We start from the raw sequence: 24,840 nt of genomic DNA, 5'->3' as shown, positions 1-24,840 counted from the left end.
ATATGGCTTTTTTTCAGAAAAAAATACAAGTTTTTGCTTTTTAAAATCTTTTGAATTATCACTTTGACTAAATAAATAACTGTTTTTATAGTAACCTATAATCCTGTTTACAAAAAGTGTTTTAAATCTTTGATATTTGACAAACTTTTTAAAATCAAAAATTTTAAATTGTCTTTTTGGCCTCAAACTAACTTTCTAAATATTAGAGCCACTGAAATTCTAAGAGAAACACATTTGTCTTATTTGGTATGTAAAATTATACAAGAAGTATTGTCAAATATGAAATGGTGTTTAACTTTCTTTGGGTTTTATTCATATAAACATGTTGCTAACATATGTTCCAAAATTATATAAGATTCCTAAAATTCTGATATGCTTTAATATATCTTCTCAATAATACTTATGGTTATATTAAATTGTTATATGGCACAAAAATAACCAAATTTTCCTTGTCCATTGTCTTTTTAACTATGGATATTCTAAGACTTTTTGTCATCCACAATTATTATTTTACTTTAATTCTTCTCAAAAAGTGGTTTTCTACTAACTTTAGAGATCACATGCTTTACACTGAATCCTGAATTCTTTTCCAGCTACAATCTCCAAATAGTGTTTTCAAACTCTTCTTCCATTTTTCTGATTTGAACGCAAAATGCCACCACCATTTCCTGAGGTCCAGCGAGCACACCTTGTGACGTACAAACTCCATGATAAACTGTTCTAAATATTAATATTTGTTTTTCTATACAAAAGCTACTTCCACTTTAACTGAAGCTGCTTCAAGTTTAACATCTAGACACCTCAACTAGATTCCCTCTGGACTCTAAAGAAACTGGCTTACATAATAATAATAATAATAATAATAATAATAATAATAATAATAATAATAATAATAAAAAAACTGATGTATTTCTGAAGCTTGCTAACCCAACCTCAAGCAAGACAAGAATTAATTACATGGGACTAAACTAATTTTTTAACCATTTGTTTAAAACATTGCTAATTCTTTTATGTTTTGTTTTCTAGAAGACAAGAAAACTTTTTTCCTTCTTTTGAGCTATTTATAGCTTACAACAAATTGGTCAAGTATATTCTATAAACAATTTGAAACATTTATTTTTCTCTCTACTTGATTTCTCCAGAATTTGGAAACTATTCATAAGTATTCTTATTTTATGGCAATATAGTTATTTGTATATGTTCAATAAGAATCTGTTTTTCTTTTATAACAGGACAGAATTAGAGATATTGGTTATTTTACCAAGGCTTTGACTAGAATGGCATATTTTCAAATATGCCCAGACTGCTTTGAAGAATCAGGTTGAATTTATAAGGACAATAAAAGCCCTCTGGGAAAAATACTGACCTGATACCTCATCTCTAACATTTCCTGATCTGTGGTAAGTAAAGAATGTCATTTTCTAACAGTCCAGAAATCTCAAGTTACTTTGGGATCTCAAAAAGGAGGAATTGGGCCTGGCGCAGTGGCTCAGGCCTGTAATCCTAGCACTCTGGGAGGCCGAGGCGGGTGGATCGCTTGAGGTCAGGAGTTTGAGACCAGCCTGAGCAAGAGCGAGACCTCGTCTCTACTAAAAAAATAGAAATTATCTGGCCAACTAAAATATATATAGAAAAAATTAGCCGGGCATGGTGGCGCATGCCTGTAGTCCCAGCTACTGGGGAGGCTGAGGCAGGAGGATCGCTTAAGCCCAGGAGTTTGAGGTTGCTGTGAGCTAGGCTGACGCCACGGCACTCACTCTAGTCTGGGCAACAGAGGGAGACTCTGTCTCAAAAAAAAAAAAAAAGGAGGAATTTCCCAATTCATACAGGTATCTACAGGCAGTTAAATCCTTGGCTTGGCTTGAGAGACCTTTCAGTAACCTGACATTCCTTTAAAAAATGGGGGCAGAGTTCCAGCAAAGCCAATTTTAAAAAAGAAAGCCTATGGCCAATGACTATTCTTACTGTGCTTTATGCAAATAATCAAACTGAGTATCATAAGACTAAAATTTATTTTATAAATAAGTTGGTCTTACTATAATATGTCTTTAATAAAAATGAGAAACTAGAGACAGAAAATTATATCTCAGAAAAAAAGAAAAAGCCTATTATTAAATCCTAGCGTGTCCTTTTGTTTCTAAGATTTTTATTATTTGTCCAAAGTTTGGACTAAATTCTGGTTATTTCTTGACTACAAAAGAAAAAAACAGGTTATAATTTTCCTCATGACGTTTTTATTTGACTCCCTAACAGAATAGTTTCCTTTTTCTATTTCATTACCAAAATTCTTCTTTAATTGTCAAATTATTAATATTATTTATCTCTCCTTTTACTTCTGAGAAAACCAGAGTCATAATATCCTGAAGACTAGAGATAATCCAACGAAGCCTACAAATCTTCCTCGTCTAAAATCTCACTGGGCCTGGTTTGTTTCCACTGCTAATGCCCTGTCACTACACAGACAGATCTTCCCCCGTCTAGGCCCAGGGACTACTGGGGAAGAGGGAGGCATGTGAGACCCTAAGGGCCAGTTTAAGGGGTAGAATGGTCTTAACAAAATGCTTATGTTTATATAACTAATCGCTACAAGTCTGCAACTAAAACCTAGACTACAGTAGCTCGATACTTATAGATAAGTTAATTTTATAACCTTGTTTTTGATTTTGGTTTTCAGGTATATTGCTTAAAAGGTTTTAAGGGGTTAATGAGTGCCGTCTACTCCTATTCCCATCTGGCCCAAACGTTTAATTGGTTGGAAGCTTTTATGGCTTTAAACTTCTCCTGGCCATATGGGTCCCACTGAGGGCTAGATGGACCGAGAGCAAACAGCCACTCCTCGTCAATGATGGAACAAAATAAATGGCCATCGCTACTGCGTCTGGCTATCTAGGCCAAAAGGGGGGATTGTGAACTAAAAGTTAAATCCTAGACCCTCTGCTAACTGAATTGATCCCTCTTGGCTAAGGGAACCCCAGAAATACCTTAAAACTACGTTTCTAGCCATGACGGGATGGGAGAGATAAAGCACAATTATACATGCATCTGATTTCCCTTCCTAAATATTCATGATTCCTCCCGTAGCTGGTTGAATACATATATTTGACCACTCTGCTTAATACAAAATCTTGTGCCCTTTTGTCTCTTCCTTGCAGCACGTGTGCCTTTCTTCTGGCCCAGGCTCTTCCCAACATGTTGGAATGGCCACCTGGAAGGTTGCTACCCTATATGAGAAATAAAGCTCTTCTTTTTCCAAAGTATAAAACCAGTTAATTTTTTAAAGTTAATACCTTTTGGACTATTGTTTAGGTATCTACCCCTCTAGCCTGGGATCTTTCCATTGTTGCATGCATTAGAGTTGGGGTGAAACTACGTCATCTGAACTCTCCGCTCAGGGCTCAATCCTGGATTCTGTGGGCTTCTGAGTCTCATCCAGGTTGTCTTCCTTCTTATGTTTCTGGTGTCAAAGAAACAGTAAATCCTAAAGGGTGTAATCCATCCTTTCCTGCTTTCTTCTCTCCTTACCTGGGCCTCCCTGTGCCACTTGAATTGAGCCTCCATAGTGTGCCAGGTCATGGGCTGTGCTCTGGGGGGAGCACAGACCTCTGAGGCCCTCAGGAGCTCAGGATCTTATCGCAGGAAACAGATTCTTTGAGCAAACAGCTCTTTGGGGAGAAGGCAAAAGAAAGAGCCCTTCATTTTCCCCTTGGCTCCTCTCATTACAAGACAAAACATATGGCAGAAGACTAAAGATTCCCGGATTCCCAGACAATTTAGATTTGGACTTGGATTCAAGTGCTGCAGTTATGTCTGTTTGTGTTCTCTCCCTTCCTTCACTCAGCACTGAGAGCCAGCTGTATGTGTGGATCTGGGGACCTTGTGGTGACCTCTCCCCCAGGGCATCAGCCTCCTCCTTGCAAATGCCTCTTTCCTCAATCTCCCTGGGGGAACTGGGAGAACCACATTTCAATACAATGCTGCTTCTGCCCCAGTAAGAACCAGAGAAGAATAATATGGAAATTTCTAGGGACATCCTTTGGCTCCACATTCAGATTCTCACTGGAGTCCTGCCTAGCCTCTCAGCCTTCCTGGGGCCAGGCTGCTCTGACGAGTCCATCCCTGGTGAGTGCAGGATAATGGCCCCTTGGCAGACAGAGCTCTCCTGGTGGCTTACTGTGTGACCTTGGGTAAGTCCCTAGCTCTCTTGGGGCCTAAATTTCCCCAACTACAAATGGAGAAGGAGAGTTGGACCACAAACTTTTTAAGAGTCTCTTCCAGTGTAGACTGTACTCTTCCTCCCCCCTCATCCCCAGCGGAGAGGAGCTCACAAAGCAATGTCCCCTCTGTCCTAGGATTTCCATGAGAGCAGCCTGGATACCAGTCCTTCTCTCTGCTCCAAACAGAGGAGTCATGATGCTCACCCACCTGGCCAGACAAATTACTTCCTGACCTAGAACTTCCGAATGGGTCCATTTTGCATTTGCCATTATAACATGAGCACTTTTCTTTGTTACTAAGCTCTTTGTAACTACCATTGTAATCGTGTTGTAATATGACAAATTATCCCACTGTATCGCCCATCATTAATTTGGCCATTTCTCCTCTGTGGCACATTTATGTTGCTTTTGATGCTGCACTATTTTTAAATTGCACTGTTGAATACTCCAATTTCTAAAGTTTTTTTCCACATTTCAGAATTGTTCCTTAGAACAGCTTCCCAGAAGTAGAATTGTGTGGTAAGAGGATTGACTGGCTGTAAAATCACTGTTTAAAATGAAAAATAGTCCTCAATATAGAAAGTAAAAAAGGGGGAAAAAAAGTAACCTCACCTTCCTATCACCCAAAGATAACTACTATTAGCCTTTTGAAGCAGTTCCTGCCATCTTTTCTTTCATCTAATAAGTGCTTACTGTATACCCTTACACAGATCATCTCACTTCATCTTCACTTTCATCCCATAAAATCCCTGTATTACCATTTCACAGATTAGGAAAAAAAAGCTTAGAAAATTTAAATAACTTCCTCCAAGGTCACAGAGTTATACTATGTGGTGGAGTGAGAACTTGGGCTCAGGTGAACCTGATTCTCAGAGTCCAAAATCTTACCAGTTGCTTTCCTTATTCTGCTCTTCTCTGGCTACACTAAATTATCTTTCAGAAAGTATATTCAATGCTGTGATCAGTGTCTTGACCCAGAGACATATACATGCAGTTCTTAAATATCCTTATTGTGAGAATTATTAAATATATATTAAATATATATATAGTAGAATATGTTAAATATTCTACTCGTGAGAATAATTAAGGACAGAGACTCACAGACACACTCATCTGAAACCTGCCAGGGTCACTCAGCCAGCATGTGGGGACTGGGCTTCAGACCCAGGGCTGTCCAGCTTTAACGCCCTTGCTCTTCCGGGGAACAAACCATTTAACAAGCTCTCTGCCTTCGAGAATGTGTCAATTAATTGAGGAGGGGAGACTGGTATAGGGAACAAGGATGAGGCAGGAACCAAATGCAGCAATTCATCAGTTTTATCGAGAACCCTCTATACACAAAGCTCCACGGTAGTGTTGCTGAGATAGAGTGATTGATTAGAGATGTCCCCTGCCCTCAAGAAATGTATAGTCTAACGGGGCAAACAAGATATGCTCAAAAGTTTACATCCATTTATAATTCAGGAAAATGTGAAGATTAAATGAGATAATACGTGCAACAAACTTAGCACAGGTTCTGGTACATAATAGCAGTTTTTTTTTTTACTGTACCTTATTATTATTTCATGCCATGTCCTATATGAGTTATGCAGACTAATAGCTTTGCATTCCACGGGAGGCTGGAGTGAACAGCAATGGTTGGAAATGACCTCTTATCATTCCCACCATTCTGGGAATCAGGCAGATCTGAGTTCAAATTCGTACTCTGTTCTCTCCTGACTGCAGTAGGCATTTGTTCATGTTCTCTAGGGAATGCTCATGTCTAACCCTGTTATTAGATGGAAGGTTTGGGTGGGGTTTGCTCCTTCATCATTGCAAGATAACGAGGCCATGGCTGTGCCTTGTTTCCCACCATGGAAGCCAGCTGAGCCAGGTTCTCTTGCTTTGTGACTTGGCAGCCAGGACAGCAACAGGGAATCTAGGTTCAGGCAACAGCCACTCTTACCCAGGACTTAAACTTGGCACTAGGTGATAAAGAGTGGCTGGGAGTGGTGTGAGCAGTGCTTCTGTGGAACAGAGGCAGATTATTCCTGCCTTTCAGAGCTACTCAGTTAATTAATTGTTTTTCAAGTCTGGCCACCAGTTTCTGCTTGATTCTGTAAGCCCCCTCCTATAAAGTCCCTTTTTGCTAAAGTGGCTGGAGTCAGTCCTTGTTTCTTTAGCTAAATGCATCTCTGACTGATGGCCCTGTGGGCTAATTCACAGAAAACTCAGCAGGCCCCTGTGTTGTCCACTTCCCAATGGCTGGTCACCAAGCAGAGGGAACCACCGATGTGGATGCTGTGGCCATGGAGCTCTGCCAGTGCCCACCAAGCAGCTAAAAATTTGGAAAGGAAGATCATCCTTGGCAACAGGACTTAATCACAAACAACCGCACCCTTAGAGATGCTTAGTTATGCATCTCTCTTCTTTCCCCAAATAGGAATGCCCACAGCTATCTCTCCGCCAGGTTACCAGCCTGCTCTAGGACACCTCTATAACCTGAAACTCACTACCTCTCCAGGTGGTTCATCTCATTCTTGGACCCTCATTAGAAAATTCTTCTCCTCTTTGGCTGAAATTTGTCCCCCAGCTACTTCCCCCACCGTTGCAGCCCTGCCCCATGGAGTTGCACAGAACAATGAGGTTTTTTTTGTGGAGACCAGGGGCTTTGGGACTTATAGTTAGGTTTAAGTTTGGGCTGTATTCTTTACCAGCTATGTGACCTTTTTAAAATTTATTTTTTATTATTAATATACCTCTGGGCTTCTGTTTTATCATATGAGGATAACAACCCTGGCCTTCTGGGTTGTGTACATGAACTAATGTCTATAAATGGCCCAGCAGAATCCTCAGAACAGAGTGAACACTGAGTAAATGATAGCCAGTGATGACAGTGGCAGTGGTGATCATTGTGGCATCGTTGAAATTATCTAAACTTAAACATCACCTCCTCCAGGAAGTGGAGGAGGATTTGTACCCCCTGCAAGTGTCAGGTAGGTGCTTTTCCTCTGCTCCCACAGTGCCACCGCTCTCCCTCAGAGTGGCTATGGCACAAGATGTGGTCATTGTTGAGTCTGTCTTTCCCACTGGACCATGAATTTCTCAAGAGCAAGGGTGATGTCTTATTCATGTTTGTATTTCTGTGCCTGACAAAGAGCCTGGTTCATGGTAGACATTAAAGAAATAGTTGTCGAATGAACATTTCATTCTTTCCCAGGCATTTTCCTATCTTATATAATACAGTTCTTGCAACCAGCCAGTCACGCAGGTGGACTTCATTTTTCAAGTGGGAATGTCGAGGGCCAGAGAAGGGCAGCCATGCCTTTGACGCCACATAACCAATATGCCACAGGGCCCAGACTGGAATCCAGGTGTCCTGGCCCTGGCCCCATGGTCTTCCCACTTGGCCATGCTGCTTCTAGGAAGCCTCTTTGATTCAAAAACTGAGATTCAAAATTGAAGGAAAAGCATTAGAGGTGAGAGATCCTGAAAGGTCCACTCCTTGACTCAGCCTGCTAATGAAAATAGAGCGTGACTGGTGATGCAAAGGCAACTTCAATCCTCAAAGAATTCTAGAGCTTTTTAGAAGCAAAAGCATCTGTGAAACTCTTCAGTGAGTAGTACCTGCATGGGTACTTTTTCAGCTGATTTCTAAAGAATGCTTCTAATGGCAATCAGTCTATCAGTAGGTGAGTATTTACTGAACAAAACATCTTAGTAAAGATGCAGCGTCCCTGGCTAGGGGCCAGGGGTATAGATTCGACCTCTGACATCTGTGTCATCTTGGAAAAGTTGCCTCCCCTCCCTGGGCTCTGTGCTCTTCTTTGTAAAATGAAATGCTGTACTTCACTCACAGAGATCTCTTCTAGCTCTCTCATTACATGATGCTGAAGCATCAATTGCTGGGCTTTTTTCCCTCCCAGAATCAGAGATTTGGGAGGAAGCATATATTTCCAATAAAGTTAAAATACAAAGAAAGCAAAATGTTCTGGAAAAAGTGTTGATGCAGTTTTAAAAAGGAACACCAACTAGTCAAGGGTTATCAATATCTCAACCTTAATTTCATGCATTTGTCAACATTTGAGATTTGTGTGGGACCCAGATGGGAGTTTGCCAGCAGTCACGGCTGGAGGGAGTATTCCAGGCAAGGGTGTGGCACGTGCAAAGTCAGAGAAGCAGGAATGATCAGAAATTATACATATTTCTAACAGGCTACTAATACATTCTGCTTTGTCCCTAACTGGCTATGAGCGCCAAGAGGCCAAAGCTCTTTCTCTTTAGTGGTTTCAGGATCAAGAAACAGCTGCCTAAAGACAGGAATGGACCAGATGACCTCAAGATGCCAGCCTTCCCTCCTGTGACTGCCAGTTTAGAGTCACCAAGTGTGAAATCCTGAGTCTCTACCGTGGGTCTCTGTCTCCTTGGTGCTCTTCTGTTATTTAAGATGAAATTTCTGCCTGAGCTCAAAATGAAGGCCTATGTTCTGACAAGAATGGGGGCTATTTATGGCACCAAGGGGACAGATTATTTGACATTAGGACCATTCTAGAAAATGCAAATGTATGGAGACCAAATTTATACATGACTACATACTATATAATTTCTTTGTTTTCAGTTGGAGATACTCTTGAGTGTCTTTTCTTTCTTCTTCCAAACTGTGAGCTTCCTGAGGGCAGGGACAACATCTGAATCATCTTGTCCACCCCCAATCTAACACTGTCTACTGTAGATCCTGATGCAGAGAAGGGTCAGTGTATCTGTTGAATGAATGAATGAGTGAACAGATGCACAAATGCATGCATGAATATCCTGTAGGTTTGCGAGCAAGGCTTAGATAATTACTTCCAGACACATTTTCAAAAATATTTAAGCACCTGTTAAATGCTAGACACACTTGCAACAATCAAGTGGGATAGATATTACTTACTCTTATTTTACAAATGAGCAAATAAAATACAAGAGAGATTTGACCTTGAGAGGATCACTTGACAACTACTAAGAGATAGAGCTGGGATTTGAACCCAGGTCTTGTTGATGTCAGGATGGTCCACACTCACCCTTTGAGGTCCCCCCAGCCACCTGTGAGATTGTGTGATCTATGAAAGAGACACTCAGCTACTCATTTGTTTGCTCTTCTTGTCCTGGTCTCTTCTTTGTTTGCCCAGTGGCAGAGCTGCAATGTTTCCAGAGAATGTTATTCAAATGGCAAATAAATAGCTCCATCTCATGAAGGTCATCATGCCTCATCCCTGCTGCAATAATGGCAGCTAGAATGAGAGCAATGATTTCAATTCTCCTCTTTATGATTTCCTTTTCATCTCTTCTAAAGAAGGATCGTGAAAAAGGCAGCGTGGCGGCTCCAGATCAATCTTGCCCTGAGCACCATGAGGCTGTGCTCATGGAAGCAGTAGCATTGACAAGCAGAGATGTATGGGGCATGCCTTCAATTGTCCCCCAAACGCAGCAGTTTTTCAGCATTACCAATGAGCTGGATTGGATTAAGTATATTTGTACCAAAAGCAAAATAAATATTGCTTTATTTAATGTCACTAAAAGGTTGGGATTCAATTGCCCTTGGCCTGAGGCACCTTCCAGTTCTATTGATTGGCCAGTGTCAGAATGTGAGACAATCTGTCATCAACATCTCCTGCGAAATGCTTAGCAGATGGGTTGGGCTCTGCTGGGGTGTAGATGGAGGATAGTGGTCAGTGCCCTTTGTCCCAAACACAAGGGCTAATCATAACACATCCACTCCCTGTCACCGCCACCAAGATATTTAAAAGCATTTCCCTCACTTGCTGTCTTGGATCATCAGGACAAGGAGATATCTGTGATCAGGACTGTAAAGACAGATAGTGGGATGGATAAGAATGTAGGCTTCAAAGTTGAAGGACTTGGGTTTGAATCCCAGATCTGGCACCAAGTAGCTCTGTGACCTTGGACAAATTCATCTGTCTTGCTCAAAGACCTGCAAGGGCAGAGGCTGAATCTGTTTCATTTGTCACTGAGACTGAGTCTTCAGTGCTAGCACAATATCTGGCACACAGCTGGTTCTCACTTGAACTGTATGAATGAATAGAGGCTTAAAAGGGTAAAAGAATTTGTCTATGGTCCAGCAAGGACAAGTGACGGAGGCAGGACTTAAACCCAGTCTGCCCTACTGCCTATGTTCTTAGCCATCATTCTACTGTCTCGAAGCAGTCCTGGGAGTCAAGTCAGAGCCTGATGGGTCTGTCCCTTGTGTGAGGTGAGAGGTGGATGCAACATCTTTATTTTTTAAATGGAGAAATTAGTCTCAAATGGGAAACTAGTGTGAAAAATACCTTTTTGCAAATTCATAAAAGGTGCCCCCACTAGGCTGACAATTTACAAAAAGGTGCCCTTTCTGGGTGGTGACATACAAAATGCCACTTGCTTTGACCAGACTGTGGTTTGGGTGCAGAGTCACAGCCCCCTTTGGCCCCTTGATCAGGAAACTTTGTGCAGCGCACATACTGCACGTCCATACGGGCAGTCTTAGATGTGCTGGAGGTTCATAGCAAAGCCAGGATTAACACTAGGGTTCCTACCTCCAACGTTCATTCAGCAAGGTCTTCACCCTTTAATGGTGGCCATTAAGATGGTAGGATTGGGGGAGGGGTGATCAAGCACACCTGGAAAAGGGATTATCTGCAGCTCTAAAAAGTTATCCCTGGTGGACAAAGAGAAGCTTTGTTAAAGTGCCTTCCCCCCTCCCATGTGGAGCACACACTCCAGGGATTCCTCCTCCCTCCTTCCTGTCTCCTGCTCAGCAGCGTCACACACTTGGCTCAGGGGGATTTCCAGCACTGCAACTGCAAACAACTCTTACAGCCCATCACCACCTGGAAGGACCTGAGATTTCATAAAATCTAATCCCCGCATTTCAAAGATGGGGAAGCTGAGGCCACGAGGGCAGAAGGGGTTTGCCAAGGTCCCACAGCTGTGTAAGGGTAGAGTTGGAAGTCCATTCCAAAACCAATGGATTATTTTTCTCTATATAAAATTATATGGACAGGACTACAGATATAGATATAAGAACACTGACAAGAAGTTTACTCTTTTTTAAAAGGTCCGAAGGAGGACATTTTTCTAAGCGAGCACACTGCCCCTGAGGGGAGGAATTAGCTATTTCAATTTCTTCAGTGAAAAGGGGCAGAGGAAACACAAAGGGTCAGAAAAGTCCTTTAGGTCTTCATAGGATCTGGGTGCTGGCAAAACCCACCCGCACCTGTTCCGAGGCTAAGGACGGCTCTGAGTGGAGTATGGCTCCGCTGCCACGTGTTACCTTTGTGGCCGAGCCTCTCTGTGCCCCGGCCCTAGTATGAAAAAGGGGAATCTGCCTACCTCAGAGTGTTGTCCTGACTAAGTGATATCATACATGTAAAATGCTGAAGATGCTGCCTAGTTTGAGAGAAGTACTACACGCATTAGCTTGTCCTTGTGGTTTGATCTTGGTGTGACCTTCAGGGTCCTCCACAATCTGGTCCCCACTTATTTTTACACTTCTTACACTATGTTGCCTATCTTTACACCATGCAAAGCTAGCGTATTATAGGCCTATGAGCTCATTGCAAAAGGGCGCCTCTATGGACTGATGCAATTCCAACCAAGTCTCAAGGTTTGTCAAGCCTGGGCTGCACCCCAGCCTCCACCTGCCCTCTTAGCTGGTGCCCTTGTGCGGTGCACAGACTGTATGCTGTATGTAGGCTGCAGCCCTGACCATGTGCACCAGCCATTCCAGATCACTCAGCATTGCCCAAAGATCCCTGCTCGCCCTGGGCTTAAGCAGCAAGGCTCAGAGGCTAAGCACTTGGGCTCGGAGTCAGCTCTCCGGGTTTGACTCCTGGCTCTCCTACTATTAAAGGTGGTACTTAACCTCTCTTTGTGCATCAGGCTCCTAATCTACAATGTGAGGATAGTTCGAGAATTTACTTCATAGGTTCATGAGGTTGTTGGGAAGAACCCCTCATTGCGTTCAATCCCAGTGGGAACTTTCAGTCCCTAGGGGTACAAAGAATGGCTCTTCCTTTCCACTCCCTCTCTTCCTCTTCCCAAGGTTGGGGTATGGAACTTATCTGATTAGTCAGCTCTAGAAAAGGAGCAGAACCCATTTGGGCCTAGCCCATCCTGCCATGTATTTTTGGGATCTGGAATCCTGGAAAGGTCCATTCTGGCCTCTCTGCCCCATGGTGAGCTTTCTGGGAGGCAGCTCACTTCCAGTTCTGCTTATGGCTGGTGGGGAAGTTGAATTTTGGGGTGAAGTATAAAAGGAGGCCAATTTTGACCACTGACATATGTTGTGCCCTCCAAATTCTGCTTTTATCAATAATAAAGCTACTATTCTGCCATCTACCTTTCTGATCCCTGTATCTCCTTCTAAACTGTAGAAGTGGGACGAGAGTGGGAGCAGGGTGTGACTGATTACTACTCCTATATCTCCAGTGGAAATAATACATATAAGACACTAGAATAGTGTCTGCCAGTTTGTATAAGTACAATTAATGTTTTGTATTATTATTTTGTTATTAACAGTGTTATTTACTACTATTATCCCTTTGGTTTGGAGCATGTCGCCATTCTCCTCCCCTGGCCAACTCCCACTCATCCTTCAAGACTCATCCCCACGATTCCTCCTTTGGGATGTTTTCCCTGACTTGCTCCATCCCAAGGCTCCCAGCTGGGCTAGGAGTGCCTCCTCCGTGACTTCACAGCCTGGGACCCCTGGGCCTTCCTCCAGCAGCCCAGGTGTCTCCTCTCTGTACTGCGACCTCCTTAAGGGCAAGCACAGGGACCAGCCCCGCTGACATCCCCAGTGCAGGGTACAAAGTATGTGCTTGGTGAAGGGCGGGAAGAGGAAAACAGAAGAGAGGGAAGAAATGGTTTCGTCTAAGGACTTGTTAAGCAGAGGCAGACTGCCAGCACAAGCACAGATGTGAGCCAGAGCAGGCTGGTTTAGGACAATGGAGAGAGCCCAGAAAGGCAAGAGGATTGGTGGGGGTGGGTGCAGGAAGGTGCAAGGTGGGCAGTGGGTGAGGCAGCTGAGAGGGAAGCTCAGGGCCACTGTGCAGGCCTTGAATACAAGGTAGAGAGCTTAGGTTCCTTTTGATGGTCAACGGGAAGCCAATGAAGGATTTTACATAGAGAACTAGCACTATTCAAGCAGTGGTTTAGGAACTAAGACCAGAAATGATGAAGTTCTTGATTCTATCACATTGTTTTGCTCTTCCAGACTCCCCAGTCACTAATTCTGGGTTACTGGATCCTCAGAGGCCTTCTTCACTGTAGAATCAATTATTAAAATCAACTTGCTATCAACTCTAACTTTCAAATGCTATTCAGTTGCTTGCAGGGACCGAGATGGGGAGCTGCCTCCACAGACATCTAGCCATCTGGCCTTTTTCGTGGAACCTGGCTGGGAAGCTCATTTGAATAATTGGTTTTGGCGGTGTGCACTTGTGGGTTAGACACCTGATTACGCTGCCAGCCCCAATGTCCTTTCAGCCTCCGCAGAAACATCACTCAGGTTACATAAAGCAGGAGAGAGTCTTTGGGAGGCAAGGGTCCTCTGGCCCCTGCTGTCACTCTGGCTTTATCTGAACTATGTGACTCACTCACTGTGTGACCTTGAGCAAGCTACTTAGCTTCTCTGTGGCTTGGTGTCTTCTTTGCTTAAGGAGGGAGAGTGATTCCTGCTCTGTCTACGCCACAGCTTCTTATAAGGCTCTCAGGGAAGATGGGGGAGCTGTGACTTAGCAGAAATGCAAGTGGAAAAATTTAGGTAAATATCTAGGTTGAGGTGAGCTCAATGTCAGACAGCAATGTGCATGTGGGCTGTATCAGAACAAGTACGGTCCCCAGAATGAGGCTTGTGGTGGCCCCTTCCTACTCCTACTCCACTAATTAGCTCTACAAACTGAGGAAGTTACCTAATCTACCTGTGTCTCAGTTTCCTCGTCTGCAAAATGAGAATAATGATACAGCTATTCTAAGAGTTAAATGAAGCAATAAATGCAAAATGCCTACAGTAGTGCCAGGCCCAGAAGGCTCAATAGATGTTAGCTATCATCTTCATTATTGCTGTCATCATCATCACCATCATCATAATGATGTCCTTCAGGCCTGCACACCACGCCTCAAAGACAGGCAATAACCAACATCTGGAGCATGTTCAGAGGACAGCAGAAGGACAGGGAGAGGCACAATGGATTTCAGATGACATATGAACAGTTGGAAGGCTTTGGGGATGTCCAGCCTGGAGAACAGGAGCTGGCAGTGGTGGCAGTGAGTGGGGCGTGGGAACACACACTGTCCAGATGGGTGAAGGCAGACATGTAAAAGACAGGTTGCATCTGAATGATCCTTTGGAGAGCAGAGGCAGAAGTCACAAGTTGGCAGGTTTAGCCCGACGGGAGGTGGACAAGCAGAGGGGCCTGGGCTGGGTGGGGCACTGAACCAGATGTCTCTCGGTGCTGTGACAGGGGCCCTCGGGGGACATGATTGGGGTAGGGAAGGAGGCCCAGTGTGAGGTGGGGCTGGCAGGTCTCTCGATGGGGCAATCCTTGCTGTGGATCTTTGTTTGCCATTTCTAACTTGATGGAAAACTGTGCAGTTTTTTTTTTTCTGTTATAGAACAAATAGAACATTGAATTGTATTTTACATTTGACAGAGCTGATTTTATGTTCTATTCTATTTTAAACAGTTTAAACTGTTTTGTCCTCTGGATTTTAAGGTGGAAGAAGTAGGCCAGTTACAACATGCGTGTGTGTGTGTGTGTGCGCGCATGTGTGTGTGTGTATATGTGTTTGGAAATACCCTCCTTGGTGTTTCACTCTCCATTGTGTTTAATCACATTGTGCTGTGCAAATCCTTCTTCATCTCCCTTTTATGTCTGAGGAACTCTTATATGTCCTCCATCTGTCAGAAACCCTCCCTTATCACCCTAGTCAGAAGGAAGCACTTCCTGCTTCAGGAGACATTGTAGCACAAGGTTAAAACTGGAGTAGCCTGGGGTCTGCCTTTATGGCTTCATAAACCTGCTCTGACCCTTCATGTTGGGGGAACTGGGACAATAAGTTCTTTGGTACCTCTGTGCCTCAATTTCCTTCTCTCTGTAAAATTAGGGCATCACACTATCTCCATCATAGGGCTGTTGTGAGGATTAAATGAGATGCTATACACAATGTACAGTGAGCAGGTACTTACACATTAGCTCGTGTTATATCTCCAGGCTTCCACAGCCTCACATCCATACTTCTAGAACAAACTCTGGGCTTCTTATTGGCAAAGGCTGTGGTCTGATTTCCTTCTGCTTCCCCAAGCAGACATCCAGCAGGCCCTCTGCAAACCTTAGTTAAATTGGACTTACTGCACTGAAGCACCCTTTGCTACCTAAGGATTGCCAGGGCCGAGAGACATTGTGACAGTGAGAGTCTGCAGACCGTGCAGCCCCCATTTCCGCCATGGGGCCTGCAGTGCCACGCTGCAGCGCAGAATCATTGCTGCACCACCTGTACAGGTCTGTTCCTCCCCACCCACCTCCACACTCCCAAGAAGCACTGAAGTTTTCTAAAGATGAGAAATTTCACAGCATCCTGCTATCTTTTGGGTAACTGCGTATTTTATGATGACTAATAGGCAATTACTATGGTAATATTGCAATTCAGCATGTGTGAGGTTTGGGAAATGAGAAATTATGGGTAACTACTTTGGACTCATTTCTATGGTAACAAAAAGTAATTGTCATTAAATACCAGTTATACTGAGGCTGTACCTGGTAATTATAGATTTTTATGCCTAGAAACATAAATAAAACCAATAAATTTATTCAAAGGTCTATGACTGTTTACTTATACGTGGCTCTATGGAATACACAATGACAACCACCTAATTAAGAAATGCAAACCCAACACAGAGTTTCATATTGTCACATGGAGATGGAAAGTCTGTTTTTCAAATGCAAGGCAATTTGTGCATTACACATGCTCAGAAAATGCAGTGGGGTTCGGGTCGGGGTGGGGGCTGTCTTCTCTGCAAAGGAAGTGATGGGGAGGGGGAGGTGGCAGAGAGAGTGTGCAAATGCTGCAGTATGTGTATGTGGCCATGCTTTCTGCAAGACATTGAGAATTACCAACTGATGCTAGCCTGATACAGCCTACCACCCCCTCCCCCAGTGGCCTTCCAACTAGGGGTTGCCTTGCAGCTCCTCCACTCTGATGTTACGATATTCATCCCCCAGGACTCCTAGGTCCAAGATCCCCCCAGAACTCTCTGAAAATGTTCACATTACAGTCAGTAGCCATACCATTCTTTTTTTAAAAAAATTATGGTAAAATACATATAACAAAATTTACCATCTTAACTATTTTTGAGTGTATGTTCAGTGGTATTAAATACATTCATAATGTTTGTTATCATCACCACCATGCATCTCCAAAACTCTTTTCATCTTGTAAAATTGAAACCCTGAATCCATTAAACAATAACTCCCTATTCTTTCTATCCTCTCACCCCTGGTAACCACCATTCTATTTTCTGCCTCTACGAATTTGACCTCTTTAAGTACAACAAATAACTGGAATCATACAGTATTTGTCTTTTTGTGACTGGCTTATTTCACTTAGCATAACGTCCTCAAGTTTCATTCATGTTGTAGCTGTCCCATTCTTGATAGAGCCTCTCCCCACTGCTTCTACTAAAAGATAGAAGGTGCCTTTCACCTTGTTTTTCTCTCTGCCAAGAGGGTAAGAGGAAAACTGAGGCCAGGGGAGAAAAGTGTCTTATCCAAGGACAAATAAGAAAGCTCAAGAGAGTAGGGGAAGTTAGATACCCAGTTCTCTGCTCCCACCAAAGCTTGCAAAGCAAAGGCAATGTCTGGGAGTGTGGAGACTCCCTGGATGCACTAAATAGCCTTGAACATAGCTCTTCACCTTCCCAGCCTCAGTTTCCCCTTTGCTTCCCAGGTATAATAAAAACTGGCTTTCCTTTCTCAAAGATTGTTATAATGATCAAATGTGGTTTTTAAGTGCTTTTAAAAGTATAATGCCCTGTACAATAACAGAGTGTGGCTGAAAATCCAGAGTCTGTTAGATTATAGCAGCAGCTCATCATGTTAAATCGCAGCAGTATTCCTGGCACAACAGCACACAATTACAACAACTAGGGTTAGGAAGCCATACAGGTGAAGGTGAAGGGCTGCAGCTGAGCGCGTCTGGCCAGAGCCACTCTACAGTGGGCATTGAAGATTCCTGCCATGGCTCAATCACTGTACACTGCTGTCTAGTTCATTCAGTCACTCAGAAAATGTCTATCAAGGGCTCATTCTGTGCCTGGCATCGTGCCAGGCACTGGGGCTACAGAGAACAAGGTAGACTAAATTTTGACTTTGTGGAGTTTACATTCTAAAGGTAGAGACAATCATTAAACAAATAGTCACATAAATAAACACATGATTACAAATTATGGCGAGAGCCATGAAAGCAGAGAGCTGGGTGCTATGAAAGCAGTTCATCATGTTAAATCATAGCAGTATTTTGCCTACTACATTGCAGGCATTGGGAAGGCTTTTCTGTGAAGTGGCATTAAACCTAAAGCCTAAACTGAAAAAAAGCAGTGTAATTGGAGTTTTGTGAATAAGACAGAGTGTCTAGTTGCCCTGAGTATGTATTATATACGGTGATGGAATTGTTATGTATAGTTATATCATCTAATATAACTGTTGCAAATCACTACTGTAGAGTAGACTGCAGTTGCCATATATTGTTTCTATAAACTTTAGTATAGGCCCTACATACTCTTACCATAAACCATAGTCATACCATACACAGTAGTCTAGTTAGTACATGTTACTGCTCTGTAACACAAAGAGCAAGGTATAGTAGCCATCTACTACTATTAAACACAAGAGTATCCCTTCTCTGTTTTACTATAAATACCGTAGTACCGGTACTTGTATTACTAAATACAAACTTAGCTGATGAAATCTGGGAACTCTCCCTGCCTATTCTTCCTGGATTGATTTACATCCTTCTTTAATGTGGAGGGAGGAGGAGGAGGAAGGGGAGGGGGGGGAGGAGGAGGAGATGAAGGAATACCTTTTTATTTAGAACTTACAATGTGCCTAGCACTGTGCTTTAACTGCATTGTCTCACAAAAGCCTCACAACTCTTTAGTATCTCCATTTACAGGTGAGAAAAATGAAGCTCAGTGAGGCCATGTAATTTACTGAGGTCATACAGCAAGTAGGTGGCAGAGCAGAACTTAAAATCCGAGCTGAATGACACCTAAGTCTATGTTCTCAACCACTGACCCTCACTCCCTCCAAAGCGCCTGCTTTTCCTTCTCCCACTGCAGGAAACTGGCAGGCTGAGCAGGGGCCTGGCTGGGGCAGGCCTGTCTTCTGTCCTGCTCACAGGGTCCGTTGCGTTTGGTGCTGCCGGTAGGGGGAGTGCAGGATAGCAGGGAGGAGCAGGGGCCAGTTTAGCAATACCTGCATCTCAGCCTGCTCCTCACAGGCCAGGGACCTGAGGCAGATTATTTAACTCTTCTGAGGCTTAAGAGACTGAGCATTCAGAGGGATATGTTGAAAGAATGAAAGTCAAAGAGCATAAGAGAGAGGCAGAGACCTGGCCATCTGCCTTCTGACCTGTTTCTAGCAATTTGATTCAGTTCTTGGCTCTGTTTGTTGCCATGGAATTCTGAGAATCAACCAATCTACCATCCTCCCTTCTTTCCTTCCTTCCTCTTTCCTTCCCTCTCTCCCTCCCTCCCTCCTTCTTGCCTTCCTGCCTTCCCCGTCTTCCTTTCTGCCTTCACTCCTCCCTCCATCCCCCTGCCACCTTTCCTCCTGTACTCAAGCTAGTTTGAGTAGATTTTTATTATTTGCAAACAGAAAAATCTTAACAAAGTCCCTCCTTCACAGAGTTGTCGTAAGATTAAATGAGATCAGTGCGTTACTGCTTGACAGGCCATTGGGTGGGCAAGCAGAATTCTTGGAGTGGCATTTCCTAAATGTGTTTTATAAACCCTAAGGCTGGTGTATGGGGGGGTGGACCCCCGCCCACTTACCTTTGGAAAACATTGAATACTATATTCCCCTCTTGAAATTCCCTATGTTTATCAGTATATTTAAAATTCTGAAAAGTCTTATTGTAAAAGGACATGTTTAACTTTGCTTAACTCTATGTTTCCCAAACTTATTTGAACTCTGAATTCTTTTTTCCTCTGTAATGTATTGGCAAGTCCTGCCAAACCGTGGAAATACTGCTGTAGAGAGTAGTGCTACTCTGGGAGGGGCTGGCCTACGGGACCTCTAAGGCACCTTGAAGCTCTCAATTCTGAGTCTTTATTATTATTTTTTTATATTCTCCAAAACTTTAGTAATGAATCTCATGATTGATAAGCTCTCTGTTGCACTCAGAGCTGTTTTAGCAACAGGATTAATGCCTGTAGTTAGAGACGTTCTCCAGCTCTCATAATGAGAATCACATAGTTTCACTAGGAGAATGTTGGGGGTTGAAACTTCAGTATGAAACCATTTCTGAGGCTTGGAGCTCTTTTCTCCTGAAGTCCTCAAATCACAAAATCTGGAGCTTGAAGACATGCAGGCAGCATCTAGTCCCCCATCACCACCCTGCTGGCCATCTGAAGCCCAGAGAAGGGAGGTATTTTGGCCAAGGTCACAGACCTCTTTTGAGCTAGTCATTCCCTGAACAGCAGATGATGACATAGATAAGTGTGTGGAGTGGCAGTATCAACCTCTCTGACCACTGCTGCTCTTGTAATTAAACAGAAATGTTAACATAAATCAAATGGTCTTTCCCCCATCATTATCACTAGCAGTGCATTCTGTCCATGGAAGGTGGAAAGGCATTGCTCTCAGGCCTGCAACAAGCCATAAAGCCTGCGAATGCTAATGAACCATCACTTCAGCCAATTAAAAATGGAAGCAAAACTGTCTTTAATGAAAGCTTCATGCATCCATGGACTCTGTTTAACTCATACCCAGGGCTACCAGGAAGCCCCTCTGGACGCAATTGCCATGCTCTTGCAAAGTGGTAAACCAACTCTGAGTAAAATGGGTCTTTCTGGGTATCAGATCTGGTTCTCTGAGCACAGCCACTGACCTAGGGTAAGTCCCATCTCATCTCTGGGCCTCAGTTTCTTCATCAGTAAAGTCATTCCTCTCATTCTCTCACATCCATCAAACACTTTCTGAGCATCTACTATGTGCTGTCCCTGCTGCTAGGCACCAGGGATACAAAGACCATTAAGCTTCAGTCCCTGCCCTCCAGTGGCTTTAAGTCTAGTGGGGGCCATGCAATAGGATTAGACGTGTTCTATAACTATGCCCGTGGGAGCTCAGAGAAGGGAGTGGTCAATTCTTTTGGAGGTTTGGGAAAATGTTTCTCAGAAGAAGGGACACAAGCTAAGCTGCAAAAAGAGTTACTGAGATGGAGAAGGAATGAGGAAACACTGGGCAAAGGGCAGCCTGTATGAAGGTAAGGGACCAGCAACCAACAAGGCGTGTCTGGGGAACTAGGCTTTGCTCAGAGTAGCTACAGCAACAGTTCTAGGAGGTGGGGGAGGGCGGCAGACATGAGGCAGGATGGTGTACAGAAAGGCACCAGATTGTACAAAGCCTTGCACGCAAAGCTAGGAAGGGTGGGTGTTATCTTGAAAGTTGTGGGCCTGATCAGCTCTAAAGCTGTATAATTTGGGCAGTGAAGTTAGACAGTCCATGATTTACTGGCTGTGTGACTTTGGGCAAGTCACTTCCCTTAACTGTGAAACAAGGACAATCACACTATCTATCTCAAAAGATTCAGTGTTCTTTTGGCAGATAAGCTTCTGGTGGTAGAATTTTAGTCTATAAATTATGGTGCTAATACAGGAGAAAGGGAGTTCAAGACGTGAGTGCATGACTGAGGGTGGGGCCAGCTGGTATGTCCACACCAAAGAGAAATGCTTTTCAGATGACCTGGGATGCCACTCTCTATTAATGATCTCCAAGAAGAAACACAGCAACAAAACAGAAATCATTACAACCACCATATGATATTCTGCAAAGCACATTCCTCCCACCATTTCTTCTCATGCTCACAACTGCCCTGCCAGGTAATTATTGTCTGCATTATGCAAGAAAAACTGAGTATCAGAGAGGGAAAGTGAATTCCCCAAGGCTACACAGAAAGTAGGTGCCAAAACTGATACTAGGTCTCCCGATTCCTGGTCCAGTGAACTGTCCAGAAAACCCCAGCAAGTGTCCTCAGGTGGCCATGCATGAAACTGCCAAGGCTCATTAACCACGTTCTTAAGAGGCAGGGTGAAACTTCCTCTAATAAACTCATAGGTAGCTTAAAAATTCTTCCTCAAAAATATACCCCATATTTCTTCTTGCTTCTATACCACTATCCTGTTACTACATGCTTGCAAGCATTCTCCCAGTCTCTCACCTGTAATTGCCCAGATAGACGCCGTCAGGGTTGAGCATCGGTGCAATCTTGAACACCAGGTGTTCCCGTAGGACACGGGCAATGGGATGCTGGCTTATGAGAAAGTCAATGATCCCTAGGGAAAGAGAAGAAGCTGGTTTAACTTCAAAGTGTTTCAAGGAAGGAGCACATTTTTCTCAGCTTAGAAAACAAGAGGTCAGCGGGTGACTTTTGGCCTGTATTGTTATTGGCTACGGTGGATGTGTGGCTGTGGTCTAGGTGTTATTCAGTGAATTTTACAAATACATCTCTGTTTGCAAGAGACAGGCAGCTCAAGATATAACATGGAAGCCCTCGGGCAGGAGGGAGAGGGCATTTCCTGCTGTAGAGAGCTGGGAGGGCTTCCAAGAAGACGGCATTTGAGCTGTGCCTCAGATGGTCCACGAGGTTTTGACAGACAGATGGGGGAGGGAGAGTAGCTTAAGAGACGGCCTCTAGTGGACACACTGTTAGCTGAACATTGACACCAGACCTGATGATCATAGTGTCAAGGACGTTAGGGATCTAAATCCTTATGTTGCTGTGACCAAGAAGCAGAGAGAAGGGATTTGACCAAAGTCACACAAGGAGACGGAGGTTTCTTTAATGTGCTCCAAATCTTCTCCTTTCCCCATTTTGAGGGCCCTCTGTCCCAGGACTCCAGGGCTGACTGCCCTCCTTGCTTCTCACTGGCACTAAAACCACCCTGACCCCAGGTCACCACATTTAGAAAAGTTGAATTCTCCATGACCGTCTTCCCACTGCCAGGCAGTCCCCATGCCCCTCCCTTGAGTTAAACAAATCTGCCCCTCTTCTCCATCCCTCTGCCTATCTTCTGATCCAGGCCACCATCACACTGGGCCTGGGTGACAGCCACCACCTGCAGGATGTGCCCTCTTCACTGCAGCCAGAAGGATCTGACCCTGTCACTCCCTCCTTGATACCCTTCTGGGGATGGCTGGCATCTACTGATGGGGGGGAGTGAGAAAACAAACAGCTCTGAGTCCTTGTCCCCCCACCCCTTATCTTCTCTACATTTCTACTTCTTCATCAGAGACCTGAAAAAATGGGCAAAATGGAGCTCTAGCACTCTGTGAAATTACTATAACGCCAGAAAGAGGCGGGAGAATGCAAAACCCTCCCAAAATGCAGAAGTGAAACCCCTTTCCTGAGGGAGAGAACAAGAACGGTGTCAAGAAGAAAGCTTTTGAGTTTGGCCCCAACAGAAAACCATGTTCCGACAGACAGAGGAGGAAGGAGCAGGGAAACTAAGAAGAGCCCACGTGGGACTGGCAGGCGCTTAGCTCTTGGAATGGTGACCTGCTGCAGAGCACGTTCCAGCGCTGCTGTGACCAGGGAGGGACACTTCAGGCTTTTCATTAGGCCAGGGCTGAGAACCCATCGGCAGCCGCAAGCCAGTTGGACATCATTTACTTCAAAGCTGACGCGGCAGTGGACCAGATGCCCTAATTTATTTGTTGGTCCTCATATTAAAGCCACAGTTTGCCAGTAAACAGGCAGGGTAATGATGCCAGGCACCCTTGTTAGGGGCTAATAATTGCTTAATCTGTCCACTAATTGACCCTGGCTCCCAGGGCGGCACTCCATCAAGGAGTCAGCCTGCACTCGGGGCCTGGCCACGCTGCCTCAGAGAATGGCTTCTGGAAATGGAGTAGCTCATTGCGATCCATCCTCCTTCACAGATGAGCAGATTAATTGGGCTGCCAATTAGGCGGCTAATAAAAGAATGAAAGAAAACAAAGCCAGACCAGAGGCTGCAGATGCCCAGTGCTCCCTCTCCCAGGGTGGGTGTGGGGCGAGGGGAGGGAGGTGTTAGATCCATCGCTTGGCTTGAGGTCAGATACGATTCAGCAGGAATTGTTCCCACTGATCAGGAAATTGGGAGATCTTTCCTTTTTTTTTTTTTTTTTTGGTGGTAGGGGAGGGTGGTAAGTGGAGAAGAGTATGAGAAAGAATGTGGGAGAAGTAAGAGTGGAGAGGAAATGCTGTGCCCGGCCATGGGCCAAATCACTGCAGGGACCAAGGGCGCAGCTGGGCTTGGGGACTGCATTCGAGTCTGAGCTGATTGTTCACTGGAGAAGTTACTCATGAGCTTTCTCTGACAGTTTTCACTTCTTGGTACAGGGACGATAATACCTAATCTGGAAAACGGCTGTGTGACTGGGCTAGAGATCCTTTTTAGCTGCCTGACACAGCACCTGAAAATTGTAACATGCTCCAGTAAACTCACTTAGATCAAAGGTTGAAAGGCGATGGGTAGTGAAAAACAGGGTTAACTTTGAAAGTAGGAGTCCTGGTCTGCAAAGTTTGCCAATGATGGAATTTGGGGATGAGGAGGCTGAACTGGAGAAGCTGCCAAATCAGACAAGAACCTGGCTTCCAGTTTGGGCTCGGGTACTGGGTGACCTGTAGAAAGCCCTGGGTCTACTCTCACCTTTCAAATTAGGAGAAAAAACCTAAATAATCCCCAAAGATGCATTCCACATTGACTTCCTATGATTCCATTTATTTTATTTCTCTTCCACAAAGTGGAAGGATCCTAATCTGTCAAATGAGGAGATGAATCTCCCTCCTGCTTGGAGACACCTTCACTCCCCTAGAGATCAGTCTTTGTTCCTTCTGTAAACAATTTGGCAGGTCCTTCCCTTTAATCAGGAAGGTGGAAGAAAACAGGATGGCAGGAAGGCTGGAAGCTGGAGAAGCTGGAGGAGAAGAGGGAAAGTGGTAGAGGGTTTGGAATTAAAGCTGAGTGGCAGAGATCACTGCCCTGAACCTGGCCAGGCAAACCACAACTGAACCTCATATTCATTGTTGTTTTTCCTCCCAGAATCTTTGGTTTAGGGGTGAGCACAGAGCAGGTGCTTAATAAATGCATATTGATGAATCAGTCCCAAGAATTCATGTAACATTAACAAAGTGTGAGGTTAATTAAACTGATCATCACTCACTCCACAAGCATTCCTTGGCACACCAAGGCTGGGCGTTCTAAGATGCCTAAGACAGTCCTGCCCCAAGGGGTGCATGGTAAGAAAGCAACTCCCCACTGGCCAGCAAAGGCTCTGATGAGAGCAGCACAGAGCTGTGAGAACCCGGGGGGACCTGGGGTCCAGAAGGGGTCCTGGAAAATGGACGG

General features: G+C 44.2%; 1 protein-coding gene across 1 annotated transcript in view; it reads right to left on the bottom strand.

Moving 5' to 3' along the window:
* Positions 1-24,840, bottom strand: part of AGBL4 (AGBL carboxypeptidase 4) — a 1,191,358-nt gene that overhangs the window by 93,642 nt on the left and 1,072,876 nt on the right. Inside the window, 1 exon segment of the mRNA XM_045546549.1 lies at positions 21,669-21,783. Coding sequence (XP_045402505.1) covers positions 21,669-21,783 — 115 coding nt within the window.

Source organism: Lemur catta, chromosome 3 (genome assembly GCF_020740605.2).
Source record: "Lemur catta isolate mLemCat1 chromosome 3, mLemCat1.pri, whole genome shotgun sequence".
In the NCBI taxonomy this organism is placed as follows: Eukaryota; Metazoa; Chordata; class Mammalia; order Primates; family Lemuridae; genus Lemur; species Lemur catta.
This window is presented reverse-complemented; position numbering and strand designations above follow the sequence as displayed.